We start from the raw sequence: 27,039 nt of genomic DNA, 5'->3' as shown, positions 1-27,039 counted from the left end.
CTCTTGCTACTGTAATGGCAGTGCTCCAGAAGTCTTCCAACCACCACATTATTTGGTCCACATGGTTTGGCTCCAAAAACCACCCATGCCCTCCCCATTAAATGGCTGTTCCATTCTGAACCATATCATTTGTTTAAAAACAGTTACAATTAAAATCTCCAAACTGTATTTTTAAAAGACACAAACACACACGTATATTTCTGGATGTATATGTATATTTCTGGATGTTTGTGTGTCTAACAGTGAAATTAGATCATAGTGACCTCCATAAACTGTTAACAACCTGTCTGCATAAATTTCATTTATTTCATTTGACACTTTGGGGCCACTCAACACAGACAGATAAACCAACCAGAAGCCGTTTTTAAAGGGGGTGCATGAGCTTTCAGATCACACTCATATGCATTACATTGTTTATGAGAAATGATCGCCACATTTGTTGTGTGTGTGTGTGTGTGTATCTGCAATGTGTACACCTGCCCCTTAATTACAGGGATGTGGAGATGATTGGTGCCATATTTCGGGGTGAACCTGCAAGGATGGCATGCATATGTGATGGCCTCTCAGTCATAGGTGTACAGAAAAGCTGGATAGCGTTGACCAGAACCCAGGCCATGAAACATGAGCAGTATTTCAGCTGCTTCCCAGTATGCGTTGGTCCTCAAAGGAAGAAAACTAGATAGGACATGAATGGTTATTGTAAAAGAAAAAAAGATGTTTCAAGCCTCTTGTTGCAAAATGGATCGTTGTGTTGGTGCTTACAAGTATTTTAATTCAGATTTTTTTTAAGTGGTATGCTGGATGTTTTCCTTGTGTGTAACTTAGGGGCCACATTTGACAGTCGGCCAAGCCAGCAGCAGAAAGAAAAAGTCCACGGAAAGGAGAACTGCAGCTTGAGCTCATTGACACGGGCACCATGTTGGCAGCCCATTGGTTTGCAACCTAAAACACTAAAAAGTGGGGAAAGTTCCACGATTAATGTGGTTAGGATCACAGCCTTCATGAGACAAGTCAGCATCAAAACAGTGCCATAAAAGTTGGGCTTACAGAAAGTGAAAACCGCAAGCCTTAAACTGTACTCTTTCTAGCTTACAAACGAGAATAGATGTTTATATATGTACGTTATTTAAATCAATGTCAGGATGAGGGCAGCAATAACCACACAGGGTTTTTTCAGATGATAATTACAGTGCTGTGGTCTTCTTAGCCCTTTGTCTTTCAGTTCAGCACTTAGCGCATGAGGAAGGTTCTGCTAGCCAAGTGCTGCTGTCAGTGGAGTGCATCCTTCCACCCTGTCAGAGAGCCCTAACATTATTTTGTCCTTTTGAGGTCGCCACCTTCTTTCTGATGCAGCACCTGTGCCTTTAGCAGAAGCAGAAAACAAAACTTTTCTCAACATGCAATTGCATCAATATGGTACAAAGGCCCTGTCCCCCTCATCTCCAAAGCAGCAAACCTATTTTCCATTGCTCAAGGGTCTGTCTGAGAACGGTACAGAAATGACTAGAGAGCATTTATCCTTAGTTGTTGTTGTTGTTCAGTCGTTCAGTCGTGTCCGACTCTTCGTGACTCCATGGACCAGAGCACGCCAGGCACCCCTATCCTCCACTGCCTCCCGCAGTTTGGCCAAACTCATACCAGTCGCTTCGAGAACACTGTCCAACCACCTTATCCTCTGTCGTCCCCTTCTCCTTGTGCCCTCCATCTTTCCCAACATCAGGGTCTTTTCCAGGGAGTCTTCTCTTCTCATGAAGTGGCCAAAGTACTGGAGCCTCAACTTCAGGATCTGCCCTTCCAGTGAGCACTCAGGGCCGATTTCTTTAAGGATGGATAAGTTTGATCTTCTTGCAGTCTATGGGACTCTCAAGAGTCTCCTCCAGCACCATAATTCAAAAGCATAAATTCTTCGGCGATCAGTCTTCTTTATGGTCTTCTTATCCTTCTTATCTTATGGTCTTCTTATCCTTAGTAGGTCATCTGAAAAACTGCCTTCTTCCCTTCAGACCCCCACTTAGGTGTTAAGATCAGCAGAGGGAAGCCTATTGGTTGTTCCATCACTCTCTGAACCTTGGGGGTTGGCAGCCCAGGAGAGGGCATTCTCTGTGTTAGCCCTTAAATTGTGGAACTCCCTCCCCACAGAGGTATGTCTGGAATCTTCATTATACAGCTTTCAGAAGATGCTGAAGACTTCTCTTTCACCTGGCCTTTTGACACCTGAGATGTATATTTTAGGACCCACCTTATTGGAAATTATTTAAAACTGCTTTTAACAATGTGTTTTAATCACTGTAATCCGCCTTGGGACCTTAGGGTGAAGCATGGGTATTAATAATAGCAATGATAATATTTTTATGTGACTAAGAATAGTTTGTATATGCAGATTCATTAACGGAATTCTCAAGTAACCTGCCCAGTCCCCGTCCCAGAGATAACTTCGTTTTGTTTTTTTTAAGTTGATTCCAAGTTTTGCATCTCTGATGCAAGGCTCATTCAAATATGCAAGGCGGCACTATGCGCGAGGAACTTGCATGTGCGAACCCCTCCTTTTCAAAGCGTGGATGTGAGCAGGAACATTTCTCAGCTTTCACTGCCTTGGCTCGCAATGCAACCCTTTTGGGAAGGCTGCAACTGGGCAGAAGCAACGGGGAGAGAGAGAGGGGCAAGTTTTTGCAGGCTGGGCTACAGATCGATCTCGGAAATCCTGTGATGGGCGGAACCCCTCCTTCCATCCCCTCTGTTCCACACCTTACCCCAGGGCAGGAGCATGTGCGGTGGCAGCAGATCCCGAAAGGAACGCCCCGAGATCACCGCATGCCACCACTGAGAGAGAGATGACAGCAGATGCTTCGACGCTAGACCAACCCGGCAGCGGAAAGGATTTCCGCTGCTCGGATTCGGAATCCCACTTTTAACCGAGAGCGCTGCTGTGGAGGACCAGAAGGAAAGCGACGCCGCTCGGCCGGCCGAGGATTTCCCAGTCCTCGGCGACCAATGAGCGGGGGGGCGGGGCGGGGGGCGTGGTTTGCTGCGGCGGGGTGGGAAATGATTCGCCGGTCGTGGAAGGGAAAAGCTCGGCTGCCGGCGGATCCGGAGTCATTCCGCCTAGGTCGCCAGCGCGATCGGCGGCGTGGAGGGAGGGGGGAAAGTGGGCCACGTGAAGATGGGTCGCCCCAGGCCTCGATGAGCGGCTGCCGTCCCTCGGCCCCTCCCTCTGGGTGGGTATCATAAATAAAGCCAGGCAGGAGGAGAGGCACAAAGCCGCCTCCCCGGGAAAAATGCCCCCCGGGCGCGAGAAATGGAGCCGCTCGAGCGCCGCGAAGAGGGCGGCGTGCTTTCTGGCTGCGGTGTACGGGCTGAAGATCCTCTGCCCGCTCGTCCGCAGGCGGCTCCGGCAGGCTGGCTGCAAAAAGGACCCGCAGCAGAGGCAGGTCGCCAGCAGCAGCAGCAGCCGGGCTGACGGAGGGGATCTTCCGAAGGAGGTGGCGGAGCTGCTGCATTGCCCGGGTCTCCCCGCCGCCAGAGCGTCCTCGGCGGCCAATGCGAATTTTTCCGGCAGCTGCTGGCGCTGCGCAAGATCCTCTTCCCAAGGCGGTGAGCGCGGAGAGCGGCTGGCTGTGCCGCACTCGGCGGCGCTGGTGTCGCGGGACCTTCCTCTCCATCTACGTGGCCGGCCTGGACGGCAAGATCGTCAAGAGCATCGTGGAGAAGCGGCCGCGCAGCTTCGCCTGGAAGCTGATCAAGTGGCTGGCCATCGCCATCCCGGCCACGTTCGTCAACAGCGCCATCCGCTACCTGGAGGGCAAGCTGGCGCTGGCTTTCCGCACCCGCCTGGTGGATCACGCCTACGAGACCTACTTCGCCGACCAGACCTACTACAAGGTGATCAACATGGACAGCCGGCTAGCTAACCCGGACCAGTCGCTCACCGAGGACATAGCGATGTTCTCGCAGTCGGTGGCGCACCTGTACTCCAACCTGACCAAGCCCATCCTGGACGTGGTGCTCACCTCGTACACCCTCATCCAGACGGCCAGGTCCAGGGGGGCCAGCCCCATCGGGCCCACGCTTCTGGCCGGGCTCGTGGTGTACGCCACCGCCAAGGTGCTCAAAGCCTGCTCGCCCAGATTTGGCAAGCTGGTGGCCGAGGAGGCCCATCGCAAGGGCTACCTGCGCTACGTCCACTCTCGGATCATCGCCAACGTGGAGGAGATCGCCTTCTACAGGGGGCCACAAGGTAAGAGGAGGAGGAGGAGGAGACACAAGGAGCTGGGTGACATCGGAGACAGGAGAGACCTCTGAGCTGTAGTACTTGGCAATCTCCTGCTGCTCCCTCCTCCTCCTCTGCTGCTGCTGCCCCCATCCCTGGGAGAGTTTAATTCCTATGGCACCCAGACCTGTTTACAATATAGGTTCCTGCAGGCTTAGTAAAGGAGCCTTGTTTTTCTCCTTTATCTGGAAAAGGCCAGAGCAAGTACTGGCAATAGTAGCTTAACAATCATTAGCTCTCTCCCTTTAATACATGCTAAGTAGGCCTACTCTTTCTTCCTACAAAAGGGTGGGTTTCCCTTCTGTTGCAGCCACAGTGGCTGCAGAACCTGAGGTTTGGGATTAATTAATACAGAATAAAAAGGATCCACGGACTTGTCTACACACTCCCATGTGAACCCCATTTCCTACTCTTTCTCTCCCAGCTGTTTGGATGCTAGTGCAGGCCTATGCATGACTACTCAGAAGTAAATCCATCGTATTCAGTAGGCTTACTCCCGTGTAAGGGTGCCAAAGGCTGCAATCCCTAAACCTCACTGGTGAGTAAGCGCCATTGAACTTGGAGGGACTCACTCCTGAGAAAACACATGTGAGGGCTAAACATAAAATGGGCTTTGTTTTCATTCATTTCTTATAGACTATTCTTCATATTCTTTCAGATGTACTGGTTGCAAGGAAATAATTTCCCCTCCCCCTTCTTTCCCACCCTGATCAATGCAGCACTTTCACTTGGCAGCCTGGGGAAAACTTTGCTCTTTCAATGTGGACAGCAATACAACCTTTGCCATTGATCTGTGTAGCTGAGCAGAGATGCAGCGCTGCAAAGTCTTTAAATAGCTCAGGCCAAAGTGTTGTGGGTGCTTTAACAACTAAAGTTACATAAAATGAGTATTTAAAAAAACCAAGGTGGCAAATATATTCAATGCACATCTTAAAAAATTGTTTTAATGTGGGGACAGCGTTTCCCACCTTAAAAAACAGATTCTTCTATGTCACTAACCTGGACTTGGGTCCTGCTTGCACCAGAGCTTCTTATGGTGTCACAGTTGGTCCTTTAGCTTAGGTGGAAATGGAGAAGAAGTTGTCTTCCTCGGAGAGCCTCCTTTCACGGCTGTGCTGATGAACCAGGAACTAGCCTAGACAGAGAGCTGGTGCAAGAACAATGCAGGCCTGATTCATACCAGCTGTACCTCCAACTTCTCCCAAAACATTGCTTTCTCTTAGTGGGTTAGGAGAGCTGAAAAAAAATTAAAATCTGGCAACCAATGTGCCCCTTTGGTTTCAGATAATGCATGGGTAAACGAGACTAGAAAACTCAGAACAAACTAAGCCTCCTAGAACAAAATAATACATCAAGAAGCTTAGTTTGGTCAGAATTGAGTAAACGCTTCCAGACTTAATGCTGAATACATTACTTCTGGTAAATGAACCACCATAGACACTGGAAGGCTGTGAAAATTTGTGTCCCAGGCTTTTTTAGACTCATCTAGCGTGGGTGGCGCTGTGTTCTAAACCACAGAGCCTAGGGCTTGCTGATCAGAAGGTCGGTGGTTCGAATCCCCGCGACGGGGGTGAGCTCCTGTTGCTCGGTCCTTGCTCCTGCTCACCTAGCAGTTCAAAAGCACGTCAAAGTGCAAAACATAAATAGTTATCAGCTCCGGCGGGAAGGTAAACAGCGTTTCCGTGCGCTGCTCTGGTTCGCCAGAAGCGGCTTTGTCATGCTGGCCACATGACCCGGAAGCTGTACGCCGGCTCCCTCGGCCAGTAATGCGATATGAGCGCTGCAACCCCAGAGTTGGACATGACTGGACCTAATGGTCAGGGGTCCCTTACCTTTACCTTACCCATGTACTATCTGAAACCAAAGGGGCGCATTGTTTGCCAGATGTGAATATATTGGCATTATTTTCAGTTCTCCTACCCTACTATCTAGAATAGAAGGTTTTCTGGCTATAGCCTTCCTAACCTCTTAAGGCTATTGCAGGAAATGATTGATATGCAGCCATGGGCAAGTTTAGCTGTCAGCTGTTTGAGGAATTCGCAGTTGACTTGCAACACGTGGACGTGTGCTCGGTGCCCACTCAGCTGCTTGGAGTGGGGAAATGTGGCTCTGCTGGCGATAAGTGCTTTGATGTGGCACTTGTATATGCAGCCATCACAGTTTTGTACCAGTTTTAGCAGTCCTCTTGTAACTTGCAGTGATTGTCTGTGTGGGCCTAACGTGGAGGCAGTGGTTCATATGGTCAGAGCCTCCACACAAGCCAATGAGGAACCCATGCACCCCACAGCTGATTGCATGTGAGCCAATGGGAGTCTGAGTCATAGAATCATAGAGTTGGAAGAGACCACAAGGGCCATCCTAGTCCAACCCCCTGCCAAGCAGGAAACACCATCAAAGCATTCCTGACAGATGGCTGTCAAGCCTCTGCTTAAAGACCTCCAAAGAAGGAGAGTCCTCCACACTCCTTGGTAGCAAATTCCACTGTCGAACAGCTCTCACTGTCAGGAAGTTCTTCCTAATGTTTAGGTGGAATCTTCTTTCTTGTAGTTTGAATCCATTGCTCCGTGTCCGCTTCTCTGGAGCAGCAGAAAACAACCTTTCACCCTCCTCTATATGACATCCTTTTATATATTTGAACATGGCTATCATATCACCCCTTAACCTTCTCTTCTCCAGGCTAAACATACCCAGCTCCCTAAGCCGTTCCCATAAGGCATTTTTTCCAGGCCTTTGACCTTTGATCATGCTCATTCAGAGGAAAACAGAAAGAACAGTTGATCACAGGAATATTTTATCTGAGTGTATAGCAGAACCTATAGAAGGGTTAATCCTCTGAAAAAACGCCGGACTGCTCATTTTCACATTCAGTATCTGTCAGGTACCTCAGCCCATATCAGTTATGCACTTAAATAGAGCATTTCCCCACAAAAACAGAGTTGAGAATTCCCAAGGATGTCCAGCAAAGGATGTTTCGCCATACTTCAAAGGTCACAGCTCCAGGCAGAAGCACACAAACATCCCACTAATTTTGATTATTATATGCAGCTTTTAATAATCAAGTTGACTGAATCAAAGCTCCTAGAAAGGCACTCAATTCTCTGACCTAAGTAAGACTTGCAGGTCTGAGTCTAAAAGCAGCACCAAAGCCGTTAAGTTATAATTTGCTTTTAAGTTATTTAGTGCTTGTTTTGGCTCCTGGTTTGTATTTTGATGGAGTGGAAAAATAACAACGCAATGTTTCGTTTTAATTTGAAGATGGGTATTTGCTAAAATCACCATTCATTTGCAAACAGCAATTCTGATTCATAAATATCTGTACTCGTTATAAAAGTATATATCATCATCCAAGCTGTAAGTGATTGAATTGATGCTAGCATTAACTGGCCAGATGTTCAGCTGGTATATGTTGGTAGAGATTCCTTAGCCAAGCAAAAATGAAGAGGGCTGCAGGATGTTTAAAGGATTAGCACTTATTCCAAAGCCAGAGAGTGTACCTTGTTCCATAACATTACAGCTTCAAAGGATGCCATAGGATAGTGCAAAGATCTACACTGAACTTGATGGAGAAGCTGTAGAATGGGTACAGTTGTAATGAGCCACCATTTTATGTGACTGAGGAGATGGAGCTTAGTGGTAGAACATATATGGTGTCTCACATTCAACCCTCTCACATTTCTATATGGATCTGGAAGCAGGGCTGGGATGAACTTCTGTCTAAAACCCTGGAAGTCTCCTGCCATCAGAGTAGGCAGTGTTGGGCTATAGGTACAGTCCTCATGGAACTGGGGTAGGTTGAAGGTTGCTGTTGGGTGTACACACCTTGATTTGCTGCTATGTAACATGTGAAACAACCTGGATCAGGTGTCTTGAACCAACAGGTCTACCTATGTGACCATATTAGTATAAAGTGTGGTGTAGTGGATAAGAGCGGTAGACTCGTAATCTGGGGAACCGGGTTCCGCGTCTCTAGTTCCTCCACATGCAGCTTGCTTGGGTCTTTGAAGTCTCTCAGCCCCACTCACCCACAGATGTTTGTTGTGGGGAGGAAGGGAAAGGAGAATGTTAACCGCTTGAGACTCCTTCAGGTAGTGAAAAGCGGGATATCAAATCCAACATCTTCTTTCTTCTTCTTCTTCTTTCTTTCTATACTTTCGGGTGGTTCCAGAGGGGAACACAAAGTGGAAGCATGAGTGAATAACCATCTCTTGCCATGCTTATTATCATATCTTACACTGAAAGCCTGGGAATTAACATATCTCCATTGGGGGCTGTTGCCCATTAGGATTGGTAGGAGAGAAGGCAGTAAGTAAAACCAGAGGTCAATTAATTCTAGTTTTGTTTCCATCCTCCTCCCTGCTGAGTTCTGCAAGAGCAACTCTGAGGCTAAGGTGGATGAAGCTGACAAAGCAGTGCTACCTCTCTGGACTGGTTGTAAGAATTTGGGCAAGCAGGTGGGGATTGGTTGAGGGCAGGCCGAAGTTGGTGAAGCAGTGCTTTGTTTGTCTTAATGGACCAGTCCTCTGCTGCATATCTCACTTCCAAGAAGATATGTCCAAGCTACCCTGTTTGGGTTGTTGAGTTGATCGAAACCACATATACCAACTGAGACTCTGCCTAACAGTATTATTTATTTATTTATGTTATTTAAATCACTCTGGGCAGCTCTCAACAGAATAATAAAAAACACAATCAAACATTAAAAAGGATTACCTTCAGATGTCTTCTAAAAGTCAGATAGTTGTTTATTTCCTTGACATCTGATGGGAGGGCGTTCCACAGGGCAAGTGCCCACTACGAGAAGGCCCTCTGCCTGGTTCCCCGTAGCTTCACTTCTCGCAGTGGAGGGGAACCGCCAGAAGGCCCTCAGAGCCGGACCTCAGTGTCCGGGGCAGAATGATGGGGGTGGAGATGCTCCTTCAGGTATACTGGCTGAGGCCATTAAGGGCTTTAAACGTCAGCACCAACACTTTGAATTGTGCTCAGAAATGTACTGGGAGCCAATGTAGGTCTTTCAGGACTGGTGTTCATTTCACTATGGTGTACTAAAAGCGAGGTAAGAATATGAGTCCTCTTTCTAGTTCCCTGGTATTGCTGGCTTCTATCTGTCTAGGCTTATCTGTTTGAAGTGCATACATATTCACATGTACCATGCTCTTATCAGTATCTGAATTTTTAAACTGTAGGTAGAAATGAACCAGCTACAGAAAAGTTACAAAGCTCTAGCGGACCAAATGAACCTCATTTTGTCCAAACGCTTGTGGTACATCATGCTGGAGCAGTTCCTGATGAAGTATGTCTGGAGCAGCAGCGGTTTGATTATGGTGGCCGTACCTATCATCACTGCGACGGGATTTGCAGATGGCGGTAATAACATTTTATTGAACGTGAAACGTTTTGTGTGGCGGTTCTGTCCCAGTGGGATTATCTGGAGGAATCGGCCAGAAAGATGTCTACATATTCTTAGCTGCAGCAACCCCGTGTCTGCCCAGCATTGTGTGGCTAGCTTGAACAACTCTAGGAAAAACTAAGTTACAGCTGGCTTAGCCAAAAACCTTTTGTTGCCTTGGGCAGAATAGTAAATGGTGCCCCCAGGCTCAAGTCAAGGTGCTTAGTGCCCAAGGTAGGTCAAATTACCTTGGTGCCCGAGGCAGAAAATCCACCAGCACGTCTTCTTGGCAGTAAATGCACAATAAAACTAAAAGATGCCACTACAGTTTTGTTGCCCTTTAAATAAAGGTGGGTCCAGCTATTGCTATTACACACTGCAATTTTTGTTCTTTTTCATTGTTTCTGATAACTGTTTTAGCACACCATGCAGGGCCTTTTCTGCACTTGTAAGCAGTCTCAGAAAGAAAGAGAAAATGAGATGAATTCTAGCCAGTTCATACCATGTAATCAATACTTTAAACTGATTGTGGAAACACTATTTATTATATGCAGCTTTTAGTTACCGCTTCTATAAACAGTGGAGATATGCAAATGGGGTCTGAAGCAAACTACAGTGGTGCCCACTAGACGAAAATAATTCGTTCTACGAAAATTTTCGTTCTAGCGGGTTTTTCGTCTTGCGGAGCGGCAATGACAGCCGCGCCTCCGCAAAACGAAGAAAGAAGAAAAAAAAGACGAAAATTCTTTAGTCTTGGCAAGGCAGCCCATAGACTTTTTCGTCTAGCGGGGCAGCCTTCCGCTAGACAAATGCCTTCGTCTAGCGAGTTTTCGTCTAGCGAGGCATCGTCTAGCTGGGCACACTGTACAGTGGTGCCTCCGATTACAAACACTTCGGGTACAGACTCCGCTAACCCCGGAAGTAGTACCTCGGGTTAAGAACTTTACCTCAGGATGAGAACAGAAATCGCACGGCGGCAGCGGGAGGCCCCATTAGCTGAAGTGGTACCTCAGGTTAAGAACGGTTTCAGGTTAAGAACAGACCTCCAGAACGAATTAAGTTCTTAACACCGAGGTACCACTGTATTGAATGGGAAGCCCTGACATGTTCAGGATACTCCACGAATTATTCTACCTCTTTCCTCCCCACCCAACGCCTCAAAGAGGCTTGACTTGGGATGCACAAATCTCTGAATTTCAGTTTCACTCCCTTTTGTCATTTTTCCAGACTCTTCACATTTCCATGTCAGTTTGGCGTTTTTTAAAAAAGTTAAGGTTTCCCCCCCCCAACAACGCAAACATAATGACAAAATAAAATGATTTCCACAAAGTACATTTCTTTATTCAACTATGCATTATTGTAATATTCTCAAATCGGGGGGAGGGGGCGCTGTTTTTTTAAAAAATAACAAGAACATATGTTTAATAGCTGTTCTAGTCAAACAAGCAAATGAAGGTCAAGCCTGAGAGGAATTTGTTCTCTCGGCACATGCTCTGAAGGGAACATAACACAGGGACTTTGCTGAAAGTAATTAGTTATTTGCCAGTGCCTGGGAACACCACCTTTAATTCTGTGGAAAAAGCTGGTGAATATAAATGATGATGATGATGATGATGATGATGATGATAATAATAATTAACACTTCATTATTTCTACCCCGCCCATTTGGCTGGGTTTCCCTAGCCACTCTGGGTGGCTTCCAACAAAAGATTAAAAATACATTTAAAACTTCCCTAATGAAACAAATTGTTAAGTGTTCTAGTAATGATCAGTGATTAATGGTAGAGGTGAAGAAATTATTCAGGATTTACAGTACAAATCCTATGTGACTCTAATCCGCCCCTGAGCTCAGTGGAGCTTGCCCTCCCAATTTCAGGCCTGGCTATGGGATAGACACAGCCATGGTTGTCTTGGTGGATGACTTCCACTGAGGGCTGGATGAGGAAGTTCAGTCAGATTGGTTCTCCTGAACCTCTAAGGAACTTTGCATATCACCAGCCATTGTATCTTTCTGGAGCATTTTGCTGGGTTGGCCGTTGATGTACGGTGTGCCACAAGATTCCATTGTGTGCCCCGTCCATTTTAACATCTGCATGGAAAAAAATGAGGGAAGTACAGTCATGCCTTGGTTCTCAAACGCCTTGGTACTTGTACGTTTTGACTTCTGAACGCCAAAAACCTGCAAGTAAGTGTTCTGGTTTTTGAATGTTTTTCGGAAGCCAAATATCCAATGTGGCCTCTGCTTGAGTGCAGGGAGCTCCTGCAGCCAATCGGAAGCTGCGTCTTGGTTTTGGAACGGTTTTGGGAGTTGAACAGACTCCCGGAACGGAGTGTGTTCGAGAACTAAGGTTCCACTGTAATGCAGAGGTTTTGGCTGAAGTGAGTGAAAATTTTGTTTCCATCTGCTTCTCCAAGGAAGGTGATGCTCTGTAGCTATATGGCTGCCTTTAAAGATAATTTGGAACCTTCCAGCAGTGAAAAATATGGCTGCCCATGTGACTTAGACGTGTTTATTGCTTTTAAATGTTGCTAGTGTTATTTGTTATTTGTTCTTCAATTTTAGAGTTATGTTTTTGAATAATCAATATGCAGTATCAATAACAGTAAACTTCAGTGTCACCTTGGGAGGCTTTTTACCTGAAAAGGCAGCTTATAAATATTAAATAGATATATACAGCGTGTACAAGAATGAAGCCTTAGCTTCCTAAGGCTTCTTTGGCTTCCTAAATTCTACTTTGATGACAGGTTTGTTTGTTTTTTCACACACACATAATAGAATTTGCCCTTGAGTCAATTGCACTATGGATTATGTTGTTATTTAATGATACAGTAGTACCTTGGGTTATATACGCTTCAGGTTACATACGCTTCAGGTTACATACTCCGCTAACCCAGAAATAACACTTCAGGATAAGAACAGAAATCGTGCTCTGGCGGGAGGCCCCATTAGCCAAAGTGGTGCTTCAGGTTAAGAACAGTTTCAGGTTAAGAACGGACCTCCAGAACGAATTAAGCACGTAACCAGAGGTACCACTGTAAATGATTGTATTCTCCTCTGGGATCATTTTGTATGTTGAAAACAGGGACAGAATGAGCAAACAAACGAGTGAAATGTTTTTAAGACGTACAAACAGGAATCATGGGGCACTGGGTGACAAATCACTGGGTAATGTCAAAGTCAAAGACAATTGTTGCCATTTGTTTGCTCATGTTGTTCTATTTGTATTTATTTTTATATAAAAAATTCTGTCCCATCCTTCTGGTCCCTATGGCACTACTCAGGGTGGCTTGCAACAATTTAAAACCGTACTGTCCTTTAGAAAAACACATGTGTTTTTGAAATCCACATAATCGTGAATCCCTTCCTGAAATTTCAGTTTTATATTGTAAACTGCCCTGTGATCCTTGAATGAAGAGCTGTATAGAAACTTAATAAATAATAATAATAAATCAATCAATTAAAGTTCAGTGAAAATACTACAGAAGCAGATACTTGAACCACACCTTTAAAATAACAACTAGAGAGTGGCTTTTTTTTACCCCTGCATGGTTTTTGGTGCACCTGAAAAGCCCTATCTCATGCCACAATCAGTTGTGCTCCACACTAAGAGGAGTGGAGGGAGCAGGTAAATTGATATAGCAGAATGTATTCCTTTGGGTATTTTGGATCCGAGGCCTTTGGGTCAAACCTTTATGACCCAATAGCTACATGGTCTTCTGAGCACTCCTCCAAGGGCTACATGCCAATGGCCCCCAAAAAGTGTGTAATAAAAAAGCGCACAAACACACACACACACACACACACACACACCGTGTTGGGCTGTGGAATTTGGATCCTTGGCCCTAGATGGCAATTGTAGCACAATTTTGACCGAACACAATTTTCCTGACATCCTTTCCCCTTGCCAACTGCATCAGAAATCTGTGCCAGGTACTTCACGATGTGACCCAAATGAGATTGGTAGGACGGCATTTGTTTTTGCAGCTGCTGCCGCCAAACTGCCAAGGGTTTTCAGGGCCTGTATCAGACTTCCGGCTTACGCATTTGCCACCTGATTTTAGGGTTTTAAATGTAGCTATCAATGCTTTGGATTATGCTGAGATGCAAATATGAAATCAAGTTGCCGCAGTCTCTCCAAAACTGTTCTTCCAAAACCGGAATTACTCAAATGCTCTTGTATTTTTGATGACTGCAATAGTGGGGAGACTTTAGGCAGATGCTGCAGTTTCCTTTCCTTCAGTGTGCTGGCAGGAGAAGGAATATTTGTCAAGGTCTCCTTGACACGCTGCTGCTGCCACAGGACCGTTCTTTGAGTCAGGATTTGGCAACTGCATTTGACTGATTCTGATTTAACTACACAAATTTTGCCCACATCTCCTTTCCTTATAGAGAAGTTTCTCTTCAGTGGAGTTAGAATATGCTTCAAGTAGGTTTGCTCTAATTAAGCTTTCTTGCTTGCTTGCTTTAGAATTAGAAGACGGTCAGAAACAAGGGATGGTCAGTGAGAGGACGGAAACCTTCACCACTTCCAGAAATTTATTGGCCTCTGGAGCAGATGCCATTGAAAGGATTATGTCTTCTTACAAAGAGGTACTGGATGAAATACGCTTGACAGCAGAAATTATAACTGGGTTTTTTTGGGGGGGGGGGTGGAATTGTAAACGTAGTCTAAAATGGAATTGTGTATACCCATTTGTGGGAGGGTGGGAACAGGAAATCCGGACAAGATTCACAGGGAAGCTTCAAAACTTCCTCGATATAGTCACTATTAAATACCAAGGTTGTGTGTTTTCAGAGCATTTGTTGTGGCTACTTTTGAATACAGCCATACCTTGGATCCCAAACGCCCTGGAACTCAGATGTTTTGGCTCCCAAACGCCGCAAACCCGGAAGTGATTGTTCCAGTTTGTGAACGTTCTTTTGGAACCCAAACGTCCGATGGAGCTTCCACGGCTTCTGATTGGCTGCAGGAGCTTCCTGCAGCCAATGAGAAGCCACGATTGGTTTCCGAACGTTTTGGAAGTCGAATGGACTTCCGGAATGGATTCTGTTTGACTTCCAAGGTACGACTGTATTTGTTATAATGACCACAGATGCAAGTCTTCCTAAGGAATAAATAGGCTTGAATCCCAGGTTGCTTCTCTGTTCACATAAAGTGATTTTCACCAACTTCCCCCTCCATCAGCAGCTTCCTGCAGCATATTCCACACTATTCTCAAAAGTCCTCCAACCCACTCAGCCACCACCAGCAGGGGGATGGGAGATGGGGAACTCCTGTTAAGTGAATGCAAATAGTTGGGGGGATGCATGTTGCCTGGAGTTTTTGAAATATTGCTTTGTACATTCAATTACGAAGGAAGGCTGGGATCCAAATTAAGGAGACTGTCATCAGGGGAAGGGTGAGTTGCTACCACAGCCACTGTATACAGTGGTGTAGCATCAGTTGCTGGTGCCCAGGGTGGGTGGGTGTGGGTGCTGGGCTGGGAGGGTGTCAGCCCACCCAACACCGCTGGAGCAACCTCATCTTCACCAGAGCAAAGCGGGGCCATGCTGAGCCACCTGCCCGCCTGCACAGGGGGAGCCCAGCCGGCCGACATGGCAATACCCCATTGCGCCAGCAGACGTTCTTGTAGTGAGCTCCCGTTGCTCAGTCCTAGCTCCTGCCCACCTAGCAGTTCAAAAGCACGTCAAAGTGCAAGTAGATAAATAGGTATCGTTCCGGCGGGAAGGTAAACGGCGTTTCCGTGCGCTGCCCTGGTTCGCCAGAAGCAGCTTTGTCATGCTGGCCACATGACCCGGAAGCTGTACGCTGGCTCCCTCGGCCAGTAACGCGAGATGAGCGCCGCAACCCCAGAGTCGGACACGACTGGACCTAATGGTCAGGGGTCCCTTTACCTTTACTCCATACAGGCAACGTTTTAATGTAAGTTTGATTTGCAATCTACAAGTCCAAACTTAAGCACCAGAGACAGTTAAAAACTGTGTGTTTATTTCCCAAGTTGGTTTGTATTTCTACAAGTTCTTGCTGTGAAACAGATGTCCACTTTATTTATTTATTTATTCATTCATTCATTCATTATGAAACCAATACTATGCACTGTAATACTAGAGCTACACATGCAGGTTTACAAGTACAAATCTGTTGAATTGTGTGGAAAGTTCCAAAACCAAGCTCCTTGTCTTTTGCCAGGACTATTTTTGAACCCGGGTAGCTTGGGCTAAAAGACAACTCAACCCTGCATCTCGAACTGTCATCATTTCTGACATGTTTGAGATGGTTACCTGTCATGATTTTTAAACTGTATTTATTCGTTGGCTCTGGGCTCCTTCTGGAAGGAGAGGCAAGAGGAAAATGTAATCAATAATAATAATCTTAATATTCAGTACAAACTTTTCAAACAAATGCCAACACCTAGAGTTATTTGTGACTTTTTTCCACCAGGATGTTGCAGGGTGTTCATCCAAGTATACATGGGAACGCACATTTCATTGAGAACTGTGCAGTGTAGGGTTATATAGTTCAGAGGACAAGTGAGCAAGCAGGGACATTATAGACACCTGATAGCACTATGATATCAGGTGACTCGTTTTTCCTTTCCAGTGTGGTGGGCTGTTCTAGAATGGAAAATCCTAGTATGGCTCAGCAGGTAAAGGGACCCCTGACCATTCAGTCCAGTTGAAGACGACTCTGGGGTTGTGGCACTCATCTCGCTTTACTGGCCGAGGGAGCCAACGTACAGCTTCCGGGTCATGTGGCCAGCATGACAAAGCTGCTTCTGGCGAACCAGAGCAGTGCACAGAAATGCCTTTTACCTTCCCGCCGGAGCGGTACCTATTTATCTACTTGCACTTTGTGCTTTCGAACTGCTAGGTTGGCAGGAGCGGGGACCGAGCAACAGGAGCTCACCCCATCACGGGGATTCAAACCGCCGACCTTCTGATCGGCAAGCCCTAGGCTCTGTGGTTTAACGCACAGCGCCACCTGCGTCCTCTCTGCTCAGACATAGAACCCTCAAATTGTAGAGCTGGAGGGACCCTGAGGATAATCTAAGCCAGGGGTCGGCAAGGCTTACCTTGCCTGGGACTGTTCACTGCCGTGGAGCCCACTCCATGGGCCGCTTGTGGCCCATGGGCCTTAGGTTGCCGACCCCTGATCTGAGCCAAGCCCCCTGCAAGGCAGGAATATGCAGCAGTCCCATAAAGGGATTGAACCTGCAGCCAATCTTGATCAATTCTTCATCAGCCAGACTTGTAAGAATTAATGTGAGAAGGATGTAGTCAGTGACTACAGTATCATACGAGCACTGATCCAGAGTATATTTTCTACAGCGTTTATATTTGCTTACATGTAAGATTGGCTTGTTAAGAAATTGAACTGCATCCTTCTCATATTAAGTCACATTAAGTCTGGCTGATGAAGAATTGATCAAGGTTGGCTGATGAAGCATTGAACAAAACAGATTGGCTATCTGGAAACTATATTCCGGCGATATTTGGTGACAGATTATGTATATATATCGAACTTTTGAATTCTGGCCATATTTGGTGTCAGATTATGTATATATCAAACTTTTGAATTATTCTACCACGACTGGTGAAAAAGATTGTTATTGACCATCGTGTTGTGTTATATTGTTCAGCTTGCCTATATTGCAACACATGGGTTTGTTTACAGCCTTGGTGTTATCAGCACTATGCTCTAACCAGCTGAGCTTATCCTGGATTTAAAACTTGATTGGCACCAATTTCAGGCTTCACTTTCCGCTGGGATCAACTGAGATTGGCTTGGAAACTCGGTAGGGCTGCCAATCTCAGCAAGCTTGAAGTCACTGCCTATTTGCTGATATCTTATTATCTTAGCCGAGTGACTGTGGCAGGACCTTTCTGTAATGTTTTAATGTCACTTCCGGTGATGATGGCAGAGGCTTCTCCTCCCTACATGAACCCCCGATCCCCTCCTGTGTTTTAATTGGCACCTAGGAAGACATGGTGGCAGCTAGTGGAGGAGTCCCAGCCCCAGCTGCTTTAATAGAAAGCACCATGGGGAGAACAGGACAGGAAACCTCTGCCCTCACAAAAGCTGGCATTTTAAATGTGTGTGTCGCATTTTAAGATGCTGTTGCTTCCGGCCACTTATTATTAATCGTCGTCATCATTCTTACCCTGACCATCTTGCTGGGCTGACCCAACCACGCTGGGCAGCTTCCAACACATATAAGAACATACCGTATTGGCCTGAATATAAGCCTCACTTTTTTCCCAACTTCCGACCATAAAAAGTTAAAGTGCGGCTTAAATTTGCAACCTTACAAAAATGGGCTTTTTACGATATCACTGCTGAAACAACATACAATAAAATGGAACGGGTGTGAGTGCCATCGGAGTTTTAAGGGAGCGGCTTATATTTGGCCCAATACGGTAATAAAACATCGAACATTAAAAACTTCCCGATACAGGGCTGCCTTCAGGTGTCTTCTAAAAGTTGCTTTTTAACGTATTTTTCGCTCCATAAGACGCACTTTTTTCCTCCTAAAAGGTAAGGGGAAATACCTGTACGTCTTATGGAGCGAATGGTGGTCCCTGGAGCTGAATTGCCCAGGGGCCAAAAGCAGATTGTGTTTTTTATTTTACAAAGTGAAAAGGGAGTGTTGAAAGGACCCTGCTCAGCAGCTTATCAGCAAGAGATCGGGAGAGAGAGATAAGAGTCCCGACTCCCTTTCAGCCCTGCACTCCTTTGTTGAATGTGCTGCAGAGGGAGGTTGTTTGTTTCCACAGGACATGTGACTGGCTGATTAGATTATCTGTCTGGAAACAGTAGAAATGGCTCCCTTTCCTTAAGATTTTTCAGAAATGTGAGTTAAACCCCATAAAAATGGGGCTTTTCCTCTTTGCTTTTCCCCCTTTGCAGAAAAAGCTGCAAAACTTTTAGCTGATCCTCAAAAAAGGCATTTTGCCTTTGCAAAAACAGCTGCAAAACTTTTAGCTGATCCTCAAAAAAAAACCAAAAAAAAACAGCAGGGCTTTTAGAGGAGGAAAACCAGAAAAATATTTTTTTTTCTTGTTTCCTCCTCTAAAAATGAGGTGCGCCCTATGGTCCAGTGCGTCCTATGGAGCGCAAAATACGGTACCTCCTTGACATCTGATGGGAGGATATTACTGCTGAGAAGCACCCCCCCCCCCAGCCTGGTTCCCTGCAACTTTACTTCTTGCCGTGAGGGAGCTGCCAGAAGGCCCTCGGAACTGGACCTCAGTGTCCAGGCTGAATGACAGTGGTGGAGATGCTGCTTCTGGAGCAAAGGCTGTTTTAGGGCTTTAAAGGTCAGCTCCAACACTTTGAATTGTCCTTGGAAACACATTGGGAACCAGTGTAGAGCCTTTAGGCCTGGTGCTATACAGTGGTACCTCAGGTTACAAACGCTTTGGGTTACAAACACTTCAGGTTACAAATTATGCTAACCCAGAAGTAGTACCTCAGGTTGAGAACTTTTCCCCAGGATGAGAACGGAAATCGTGCGGTGGCAGCAGGAGGCCCCATTAGCGAAAGCGTGCCTCAGGTTAAGAATGGTTTCGGGTTAAGAACGGACCTCTGGAACGAATTAAGTTCATAACCTGAGGTACCATTGTATATGGCCCCGGTGGCTGCTCCCAATCACCAGTCTAGCTGCTGCATTCTGGATTACCTGGTAATTGTAGTTTCTGGGTCACCTTCAAAGGTAGCCCCACGTAGAGCGCATTGCAGTAGTCCAAGCGGGAGATAACCAGAGCATGTACCACTCTGGCGAGACAGTTACAACGCCCCTGCTCCCACCCAAACTGGTAAACCAGTTTGGACACACACACACACAAAGGTTAGCAGCCCCGTTTCGGCACAGAGAGCTCAGTACCAGGGATGAAGCCCAAAACTTCTGCCAGCCCTCAATTAATTTATGGAATTTACTCTGAGAAGACCTGCTGATGCCCACAAGCTTTAGATAGCTTTGGAAAGTGGGAGGGGAGACAGTGATAGCTAGCTGTAAGCTCTGGGTTCAGATACACTATGCCTTTGAATGGCAGTTGGTGGGAGCAGAAGCAGGAGACAACCATTGCTTCAAGCCTGTGTGGGCTTCCTGGTGGCATCTGGTTGGCCACAGTAGGAAACTGAGTTCTGGGCTAAATTGATTTTTGCCTTGATCCATCATGGTTGTTCTGATGTTCTGAATGTGCTTTCTAGCCCAACGAATATTTCTCTTTCTTAACTGGTCTTGCTGGTCCAGATGTTTTGGCCTACTTCCTTTCTGCCAGCAGATGGAGACGGCACATGACAGTTTAGGGTTGTCATAATTTGTTGATTGGGAACGTGCCAGCTTTCAGAAACTTTCCCCATCGCAAACCCCATAAATTTGGGTGTGGTTTCCTACCTTTTTGGAAGACATGCTGAGCCAGGGCCAAAGGCATTGGAATAATTTCAGCCGCCATCTATAACAGAGGCATCGCGGAAGACTCAGATAAGGGAGTGAGGGCCTGAGTAGAATGAGTCAACATTATTATTCTGGTGAGGGTGGATGGGATTTGCATTCAAACATTTTCCTACACACAAAAATCCAGGCAACTTTCTGCTGTGAAATTGGGGGGGGGGCGCTTCCACTTGGATGTTCAGTGTTGAATCAGGAGGTTTGGTTCACTTGTGTTTAATGGGGTTTTCACGCAACACTGTCATCCAATCCCTGTCATTCACCGTCTGCCCTGTGAGGAGAAATAAGAGGCCGAGGGAAGGAGGCACAGAGAACACCAGGCCTGCTCCAGCCAGACTGCTCCTGCCTCTCCTGAGCCAGTGTGGTGTAGTGGTTAAGAGCAGTAGACTTGTAATCTGGTGAACCGGGTTCGCGTCTCCGCTCCTCCACATGCAGCTGCTGGGTGACCTTGGGCTAGTCACACTTCTTTGAAGTCTCTCAGCCCCACTCACCTCACAGAGTGTTTGTTGTGGGGGAGGAAGGGAAAGGAGAATGTTAGCCGCTTTGAGACTCCTTTGGGTAGTGATAAAGCGGGATATCAAATGGAAACTCTTCTTCTTCTTCCTGGGCAAATGGGTATCCATTGGGATACTGTGAGGAGGAGGAAGGATGTGCAGGAAGCAAACACAGACACCAATAGGGCCTGTTCTAGCAGGACTGTTGCCTCCCCACAGCCAACTTTAAATGTTATCTCATTTGTTTTAGTCCATAAAAATTGTAAATTGACTTAGGCAGAAATACATAAATACAAATTAATTATTATTATTATTAATTGTTATTATTTATTTCACTTGTGGAGCTTCTGTCTCTTCTCAGACCGCAAGAAGCAGTCTTTTAAAAAGAGAATGGAAGAATAGCACCGTTTTCACAATGTAGATGCCTTTAGCACTACTTGTCAATCTTTTTTTAAATAGTGGGGTTTAGACATGGGCAGGAACAGATCGGGGAAGGGAATTTATCTCTGCTTAACACTCATTATAACCCTTGTGGTGGGTACCATTTTATGACCCCATTTTTGTTTTGTTAAAGTCAATCTTTCATTTATCATTCAAATGCTTTTCTAGTTAAAGAGAGGTGTATAAAATCGTAATGCTATGGAATTCGACTTGTGCAGCAGTATAGGATTAGAGCAGCATGTTGTTGTAGCGCTCGAAATCTCTTTTCGTTTTCTTTTAAAGCCAGAAAGATCCTACAGCCGTTTTTAAAAATCAATTGCAAAATAAAAGCAGGGATGTAAAATGGTTACAGTGGATGTGTGCTGTGCTGAATCTGGCTGCACCTACAGCAGCAATGGCATGTCCAGAACATTGCAGGATGTACACATTTAAAAAATCACAGTACGGTTGAAAGTGTGTGCAATAGTAGTCTGAATGTCATTGTGTTTGACCTGATATGTGAGCATGCATGAGTGTGTGAGCATGCACACATGCATGTAGATCAGGGGTCAGCAAACTTCGTCAGCAGGGGGCTAGTCTACTGTCCCTCAGACCTTGTTGGCGGCCGGACTATATTTTGGAAAAAAATATCTGAATGAATTTCTCTGCCCCACAGATAACCCAGAGATGCATTTTAAATAAAAGCACACATTCTACTCATGTAAAAACACCAGGCAACCCCCACACATTACCCAGAAATGCATTTTAAATAAAAGGGCACATTCTACTCATGTAAAAACACTCTGATTCCCGGACCGTCCGCAGGCCAGATTTAGAAGGCGATTGGGCTGGATCTGGCCCCCGGGCCTTAGTTTGCCTACCGATGATGTAGATCAGGGGTCAGCAAACTTTTTCAGCAGGGGCCGGTCCACTGTCCCTCAGACTTTGTGGGGGGGCGGACTATATTTTGGGGAAAAATAGGAATTCCTATGCCCCACAAATAACCCAGAGATGCATTTTAAATAAAAGGACACATTCTACTCATGTAAAAACACGTGATTCCCAGACCGTCCACAGGCCGGATTTAGAAGGCAATTGGATCGCATCCGGCTCCCGGGCCTTAGTTTGGGGACCCCTGATGTAGATGAATCAGGGAGTCCACAACAGACCATTAATTCAGTTTTCGTTCACATGCAAAATTCCTCCTTCAAATAACATCTCAAGCAAATGTTTCCGGGATGGAAGGGGGGAATAAATCGGTAAACAGGCATCAAACCCTACTTTTAAATCAAACAGTCCTGACACTTGCCTAGAATTTAATGTTTATGAGTGCATCTGAAAGCCACCCAAGGAAAGTGTGCTGCTTTGACAGGCAAGTCACGAGATGCTAGTTGAAGCCAAGTGAACGGCGTTGCCTTTCTCTAAGAAGTTGGCAGCAGAAATGAAAAAGAAAAGGTTACTACTTACTCTTTCCTTGAGGTTGTTATTTATTGGTCCACAAATCACTTACAGACAGCTTAAAGCTGCTGAGGTTTCTCCTACCCCTGCCATCCAGTGATTTTCAGGTGGTGATGTCTTCATCATATCCTACAACCGCTAAGAAGCTGAACTTCTATAGGAAGCTCCTATCTTTAGGAATAAATATCTGAATGCCCATAATTGGATTCATTGCTTTCATGGAATTATCTTGTTCCCCTTGAATAACAGAACACAATACACATAACATGGTAGTATACTTGGTAGAGTAAAAGCACTTGCTACAATAATTTGTCGGCACAGTTTTGTTTTTAATCTTTGCAATCGTTTATCGTTTTGCAGGTCACCGAGTTAGCAGGCTACACGGCTCGTGTGTACAACATGTTTTCAGTCTTCGATGAAGTGAAGAGGGGCATTTACAAAAGGACAGCTGTTTCTCAAGAATGTGAAAGCAACAATAAGAAAAGACATAGAACAGAGCAGCATATCTGCGGCCCATTGGAAATCAAGGGTAATGAATGATGCGTTTTCATTTTTTTTTTAAGATTCCTCTTTAACAGCATGCAATTTGAAATTGAAACCCTGGAACAGCTATTTAAACAAAAGTAAAGGTAAAGGTAAAAGTAAAAGTAAAGGTCTAAACCACAGAGCCTAGGGCTTGCCGATCAGAAGGTCGGCGTTTCGAATCCCCGCGACGGGGGGAGCTCCCGTTTCTCGGTCCCTGCTCCTGCCCACCTAGCACTTCAAAAGCACGTCAAAGTGCAGGTAGATAAATAAGTACCGCTCTGGTGGGAAGGTAAACGGCGTTTCCGTGCACTGCTCTGGTTCGCCAGAAGCGGCTTAGTCATGCTGGCCACATGACCCGGAAGCTGCACGCCGGCTCCCTCGGCCAGTAAAGCGAGATGAGCGCCGCAACCCCAGAGTCATCCGTGACTGGACCTAACAATCAGGGGTACCTTTACCTTTTAAGGTAAAGGGACCCCACAAAACTATCCAATTCCAATTAAACTCTTTATTGCACTAGCCATAGGCCATGGCATCATTCAGAAGGAGAACAAAAAATAACAACAATAACCATAAAAATCACCGGGCACCACACATACGATAAAACCACAGTCACGGCTACTAAAATTATTTGTTGCAGTAAATAGAATAAAATAGCAGAATATTCTCAGGTAAGATGTGCCAAATTAAATATCCGAATCCCCTTTGCAGTTGACCGCTATTTTATCTAGTTCTTTCCTCCTGATCTTCTTAGCTGCCAGCGCATAGAGTGCTGCTTTATAAGTAACAAAGTCGTCAGTGTCACTCAGCAGCCATTTCACCCTTTCCACCCTATTCAAATATGTTCCATTTGTAAACAGGGGTTTTATAAATCGGTCTCTTGGGTCTATATATAGCGGGCACTGCAATAAATAATGGCACAGGTCCTCGACGCAGGGCTGTCCAGACACAGTCTCTCTTTGTAATGTACTTTGCTGTACTGTCCATCCAACACCCCCGAGGGCATCGATTGGAATCGTAGTTCTGTAAAAGCGTTAATGAAACTATGCACTTAGTTCGTTAGATCCTGGTCCCAGCTATGCATATTCCACATCCAATTCTTGGTTTTTATAAACTGTTTTCTGTGAGATGCTAAGGGCTGGCCTCAGCATTTTAAAAAAAGAAGAAGCAAGCAACATGGTACCTGGTTCCTTTGGCTGCACCATTTCAGATGGAAGGTGACATATCTGAATTCTCCCCCACTTCAAAATCCCCCCTGCACATGGAAACAGGAAGATAATTCTAGTTCAGTATTCTCCATGATAGAATGAAAAATGTGGCAGTGCATTACAAACTTTCACTTTTCCACCTTGATACAATCCCAGGAATTGTATCAGTAAATTTGCATGAAGGTCTTCTGCTAATGGAATTCCAATATTTTCATTCAGCTCTCCCTTTCTCTGCTTTCCTCTGCATGCCTCTTACTTCTCATGGTGCGCCATGTTGCTTGCCTTGCAGTAGCCCTCTCTAAAGAAATTTTTGTAACTCATCATCAAATACTTATTTATTTCCTGGCTTATCAAGAAAACCTCCCTCCCTAATATCTCCCTTCTCTTTAACAAACCTTAGTAAATACTCTTTTCTTGTTCATTGCTTCCAATGCATACTCCCCTCCCCCCCGGCTGATTTTTGACCGCCCCTCATTCTGTCTATTAACATGTATATTATTTTGGGGATCATCTTGCTCTCAGGATTGTTAAATGGTGGCTTTTAAGGTGCTGCCTGAAATATGTATTGAATTCCACAGCATCCTAGGATAGGATTGGAGGACTTACTCAAACTAAGAGAACTTACTGAAAAGTAATTTCTGGTTCTGCAGTGAGGTTTCAGATCTTTTCCTAAATTGTAACCACATTTTCTGAGGATAGTTCTCCCAGCTCTCTTTCAAAGTTCATGGGTTGAAAATTACAGCCTTTCTATGTAGGATGGAGACTGTAAAGGAGACGATATCGACTTTAGATACCGTATTTTCCGGCGTATAAGACGACTGGGCGTATAAGACGACCCCCAACTTTTCCAGTTAAAATATAGAGTTTGAGATATACTTGACCGCAGATTCTCCACCCGGCGTATAAGACGACCCCCGACTTTTGAGAAGATTTCCCTGGATTAAAAAGTAGTCTTATACGCCAGAATATACAGTACTTCGAACTACATCTCCCATAGGTATTTTACCATATACAGTTATGTCTCCTTCACTTCTCATGATCAAAAGTGTGTAATAAATCAGTTATATAGCCCACTACTGTATTTATTGTAATCTGCAATTATAGTGGCATACAACAGGGAAGGTCATTCTATAAATACATTGTCAAAAGTGTGGCTATAATATGCTGCTGCTGCTGTAGTTGTTCCCTGGTTACAAATCTGGATTATTTAAAAGCATATCTGAACTCTTGTTAATCTTCACAGAAATGCTGCCAGACTTTATAATGAATCTATTGTTTATTTTACATTAGGAACAATAGTTGAATAGTTTTCAACTCTTTGGAACAGTTTTAAGTCTTTGAGAAAAGGTATTGCATTCATTCAGTGATACATTCTTGCGACGGAGAAGGGTTTCAGTATTTAGGCTGGACGTGTGGATTCATATAAGTTAAAAAAAAGTCAAATGGCTCTGCCTTTCTTATTACCTTCTGAACAGTTTCTGCTCATCTGTAGCGAAGCGTGCTTTGGATATCAAATTACGATGCTAAACCAGTGAATTCAGAAGCTAGAGGCTGGTTTCAGTGTGATGTTTAAGATCAGATTCACAGAGAGAAACAGCCGTGAGACTGCTGTTTAGCATTAGGTAAGGCAGTGCCCTTCACATCCAGTCAAAAGGAGACAGGCTAACCTTTCTGTGGCCCAGCACACAACCCCGTATTCCAGCTAAAGGCCGGAAAAGCGTTCATGCTCCATCTGCTGGGACTTAAAAGAAATAACCATGCATTGTGCTTTAATGCTGTTTAATCACCCCTAATACCATTCATTCTCTCTAATGCTAAGTGAAGGTGAAGCCAATGAATGCTTTGCAGACTTAGAAGAGCCTGAAAGGAGAAGGGTGGGTTCAGACGTTGTGCTATATAGGAGCTGTCAGGATATGTCCTACACATGAGTAGGACCTTGGCAGAGACACATGCCCGACTGGCATGTTCCCTCCCTCCTGGGCGATCGTTCGGGAGCTTCAAAAGCATTCCTCAGCCCGAACATCACAGCGACTGATGCCAGAAGACATCAGCACACTTAGGGATCCGCAGAGGTTTGCGCAGTTGCGCAACAGAACTCAGCAACTCAGCATTTAGGCTAATCTACTTTATTTACATATAAACACACACAGAGCTCTGAAACATGGCTGCCCCCCTCTCTCTGTCATCAGACAGCAAAGAGAAAGAACAAAGGACAACAGTCCCACTTCAGGGAACACAGTAAGACAAACATCCCGTGTACGTCAGATCCCATTCCTGTGGAATCAAAACACACACCGTCATGTGACAGACAACAATCCCATGACTGCACACGGGGAATGAATCTCAACAGGAGCCCCCCCTCCAAGAGTTTTAACGTGTAATGGCAAGAAACCACACAGAGCAAGGGTAGCAAAGGATGGAAAGGATACTGTTTCCATCAGCCCCAGCCACGTGGCCAGTGGTTAAGGGTGATGAGTACAACTGCATTTGGAGGGCATCACATTGACTATCCCTGACAGAGGCAAGAGGATTGTTGCCTCCCTCCAGCAACTGCTTGGGAATAGAGGGAAGTGACTGGAGTTTCAGAGCTTCAGTTGCTCCTGGCCAGAGGCTACAGATGGCTGGTCTCTGTGGGGTTTAGAGCTAACGCAATATAAGGTTTTTAAAATGGGCATCATGCGACAAATGTTCCCGTGCATCTAGCCCAGTGTTTTTCAACCACTGTTCCGCGGCACACTAGTGTGCCGCGAGATGTTGCCTGGTGTGCCGTGGGAAAAATTGAAAAATTACTTTATATATAGTCAATATAGGCACAGAGTTAAATTTTTTAAC

The 27,039-nt window shown here is 45.4% G+C and overlaps 1 protein-coding gene across 1 annotated transcript in view; it reads left to right on the top strand.

The window, feature by feature from the left end:
* The first annotated feature begins 3,176 nt into the window (after positions 1–3,176).
* The window catches only part of ABCD2 (ATP binding cassette subfamily D member 2), a 42,285-nt gene continuing 18,422 nt past the window's right edge, over positions 3,177–27,039 (top strand). Inside the window, 7 exon segments of the mRNA XM_033162938.1 lie at positions 3,177–3,540; positions 3,543–3,587; positions 3,590–4,221; positions 4,223–4,234; positions 9,451–9,631; positions 14,123–14,244; positions 22,838–23,006. Coding sequence (XP_033018829.1) covers positions 3,276–3,540; positions 3,543–3,587; positions 3,590–4,221; positions 4,223–4,234; positions 9,451–9,631; positions 14,123–14,244; positions 22,838–23,006 — 1,426 coding nt within the window. The 5' untranslated portion in view covers positions 3,177–3,275.

This window comes from Lacerta agilis, chromosome 10 (genome assembly GCF_009819535.1).
Source record: "Lacerta agilis isolate rLacAgi1 chromosome 10, rLacAgi1.pri, whole genome shotgun sequence".
Lineage (NCBI taxonomy): Eukaryota > Metazoa > Chordata > Lepidosauria > Squamata > Lacertidae > Lacerta > Lacerta agilis.
Note: the sequence above shows the minus strand (reverse complement) of the source record. Positions and strands in the feature narration are given on the sequence as shown.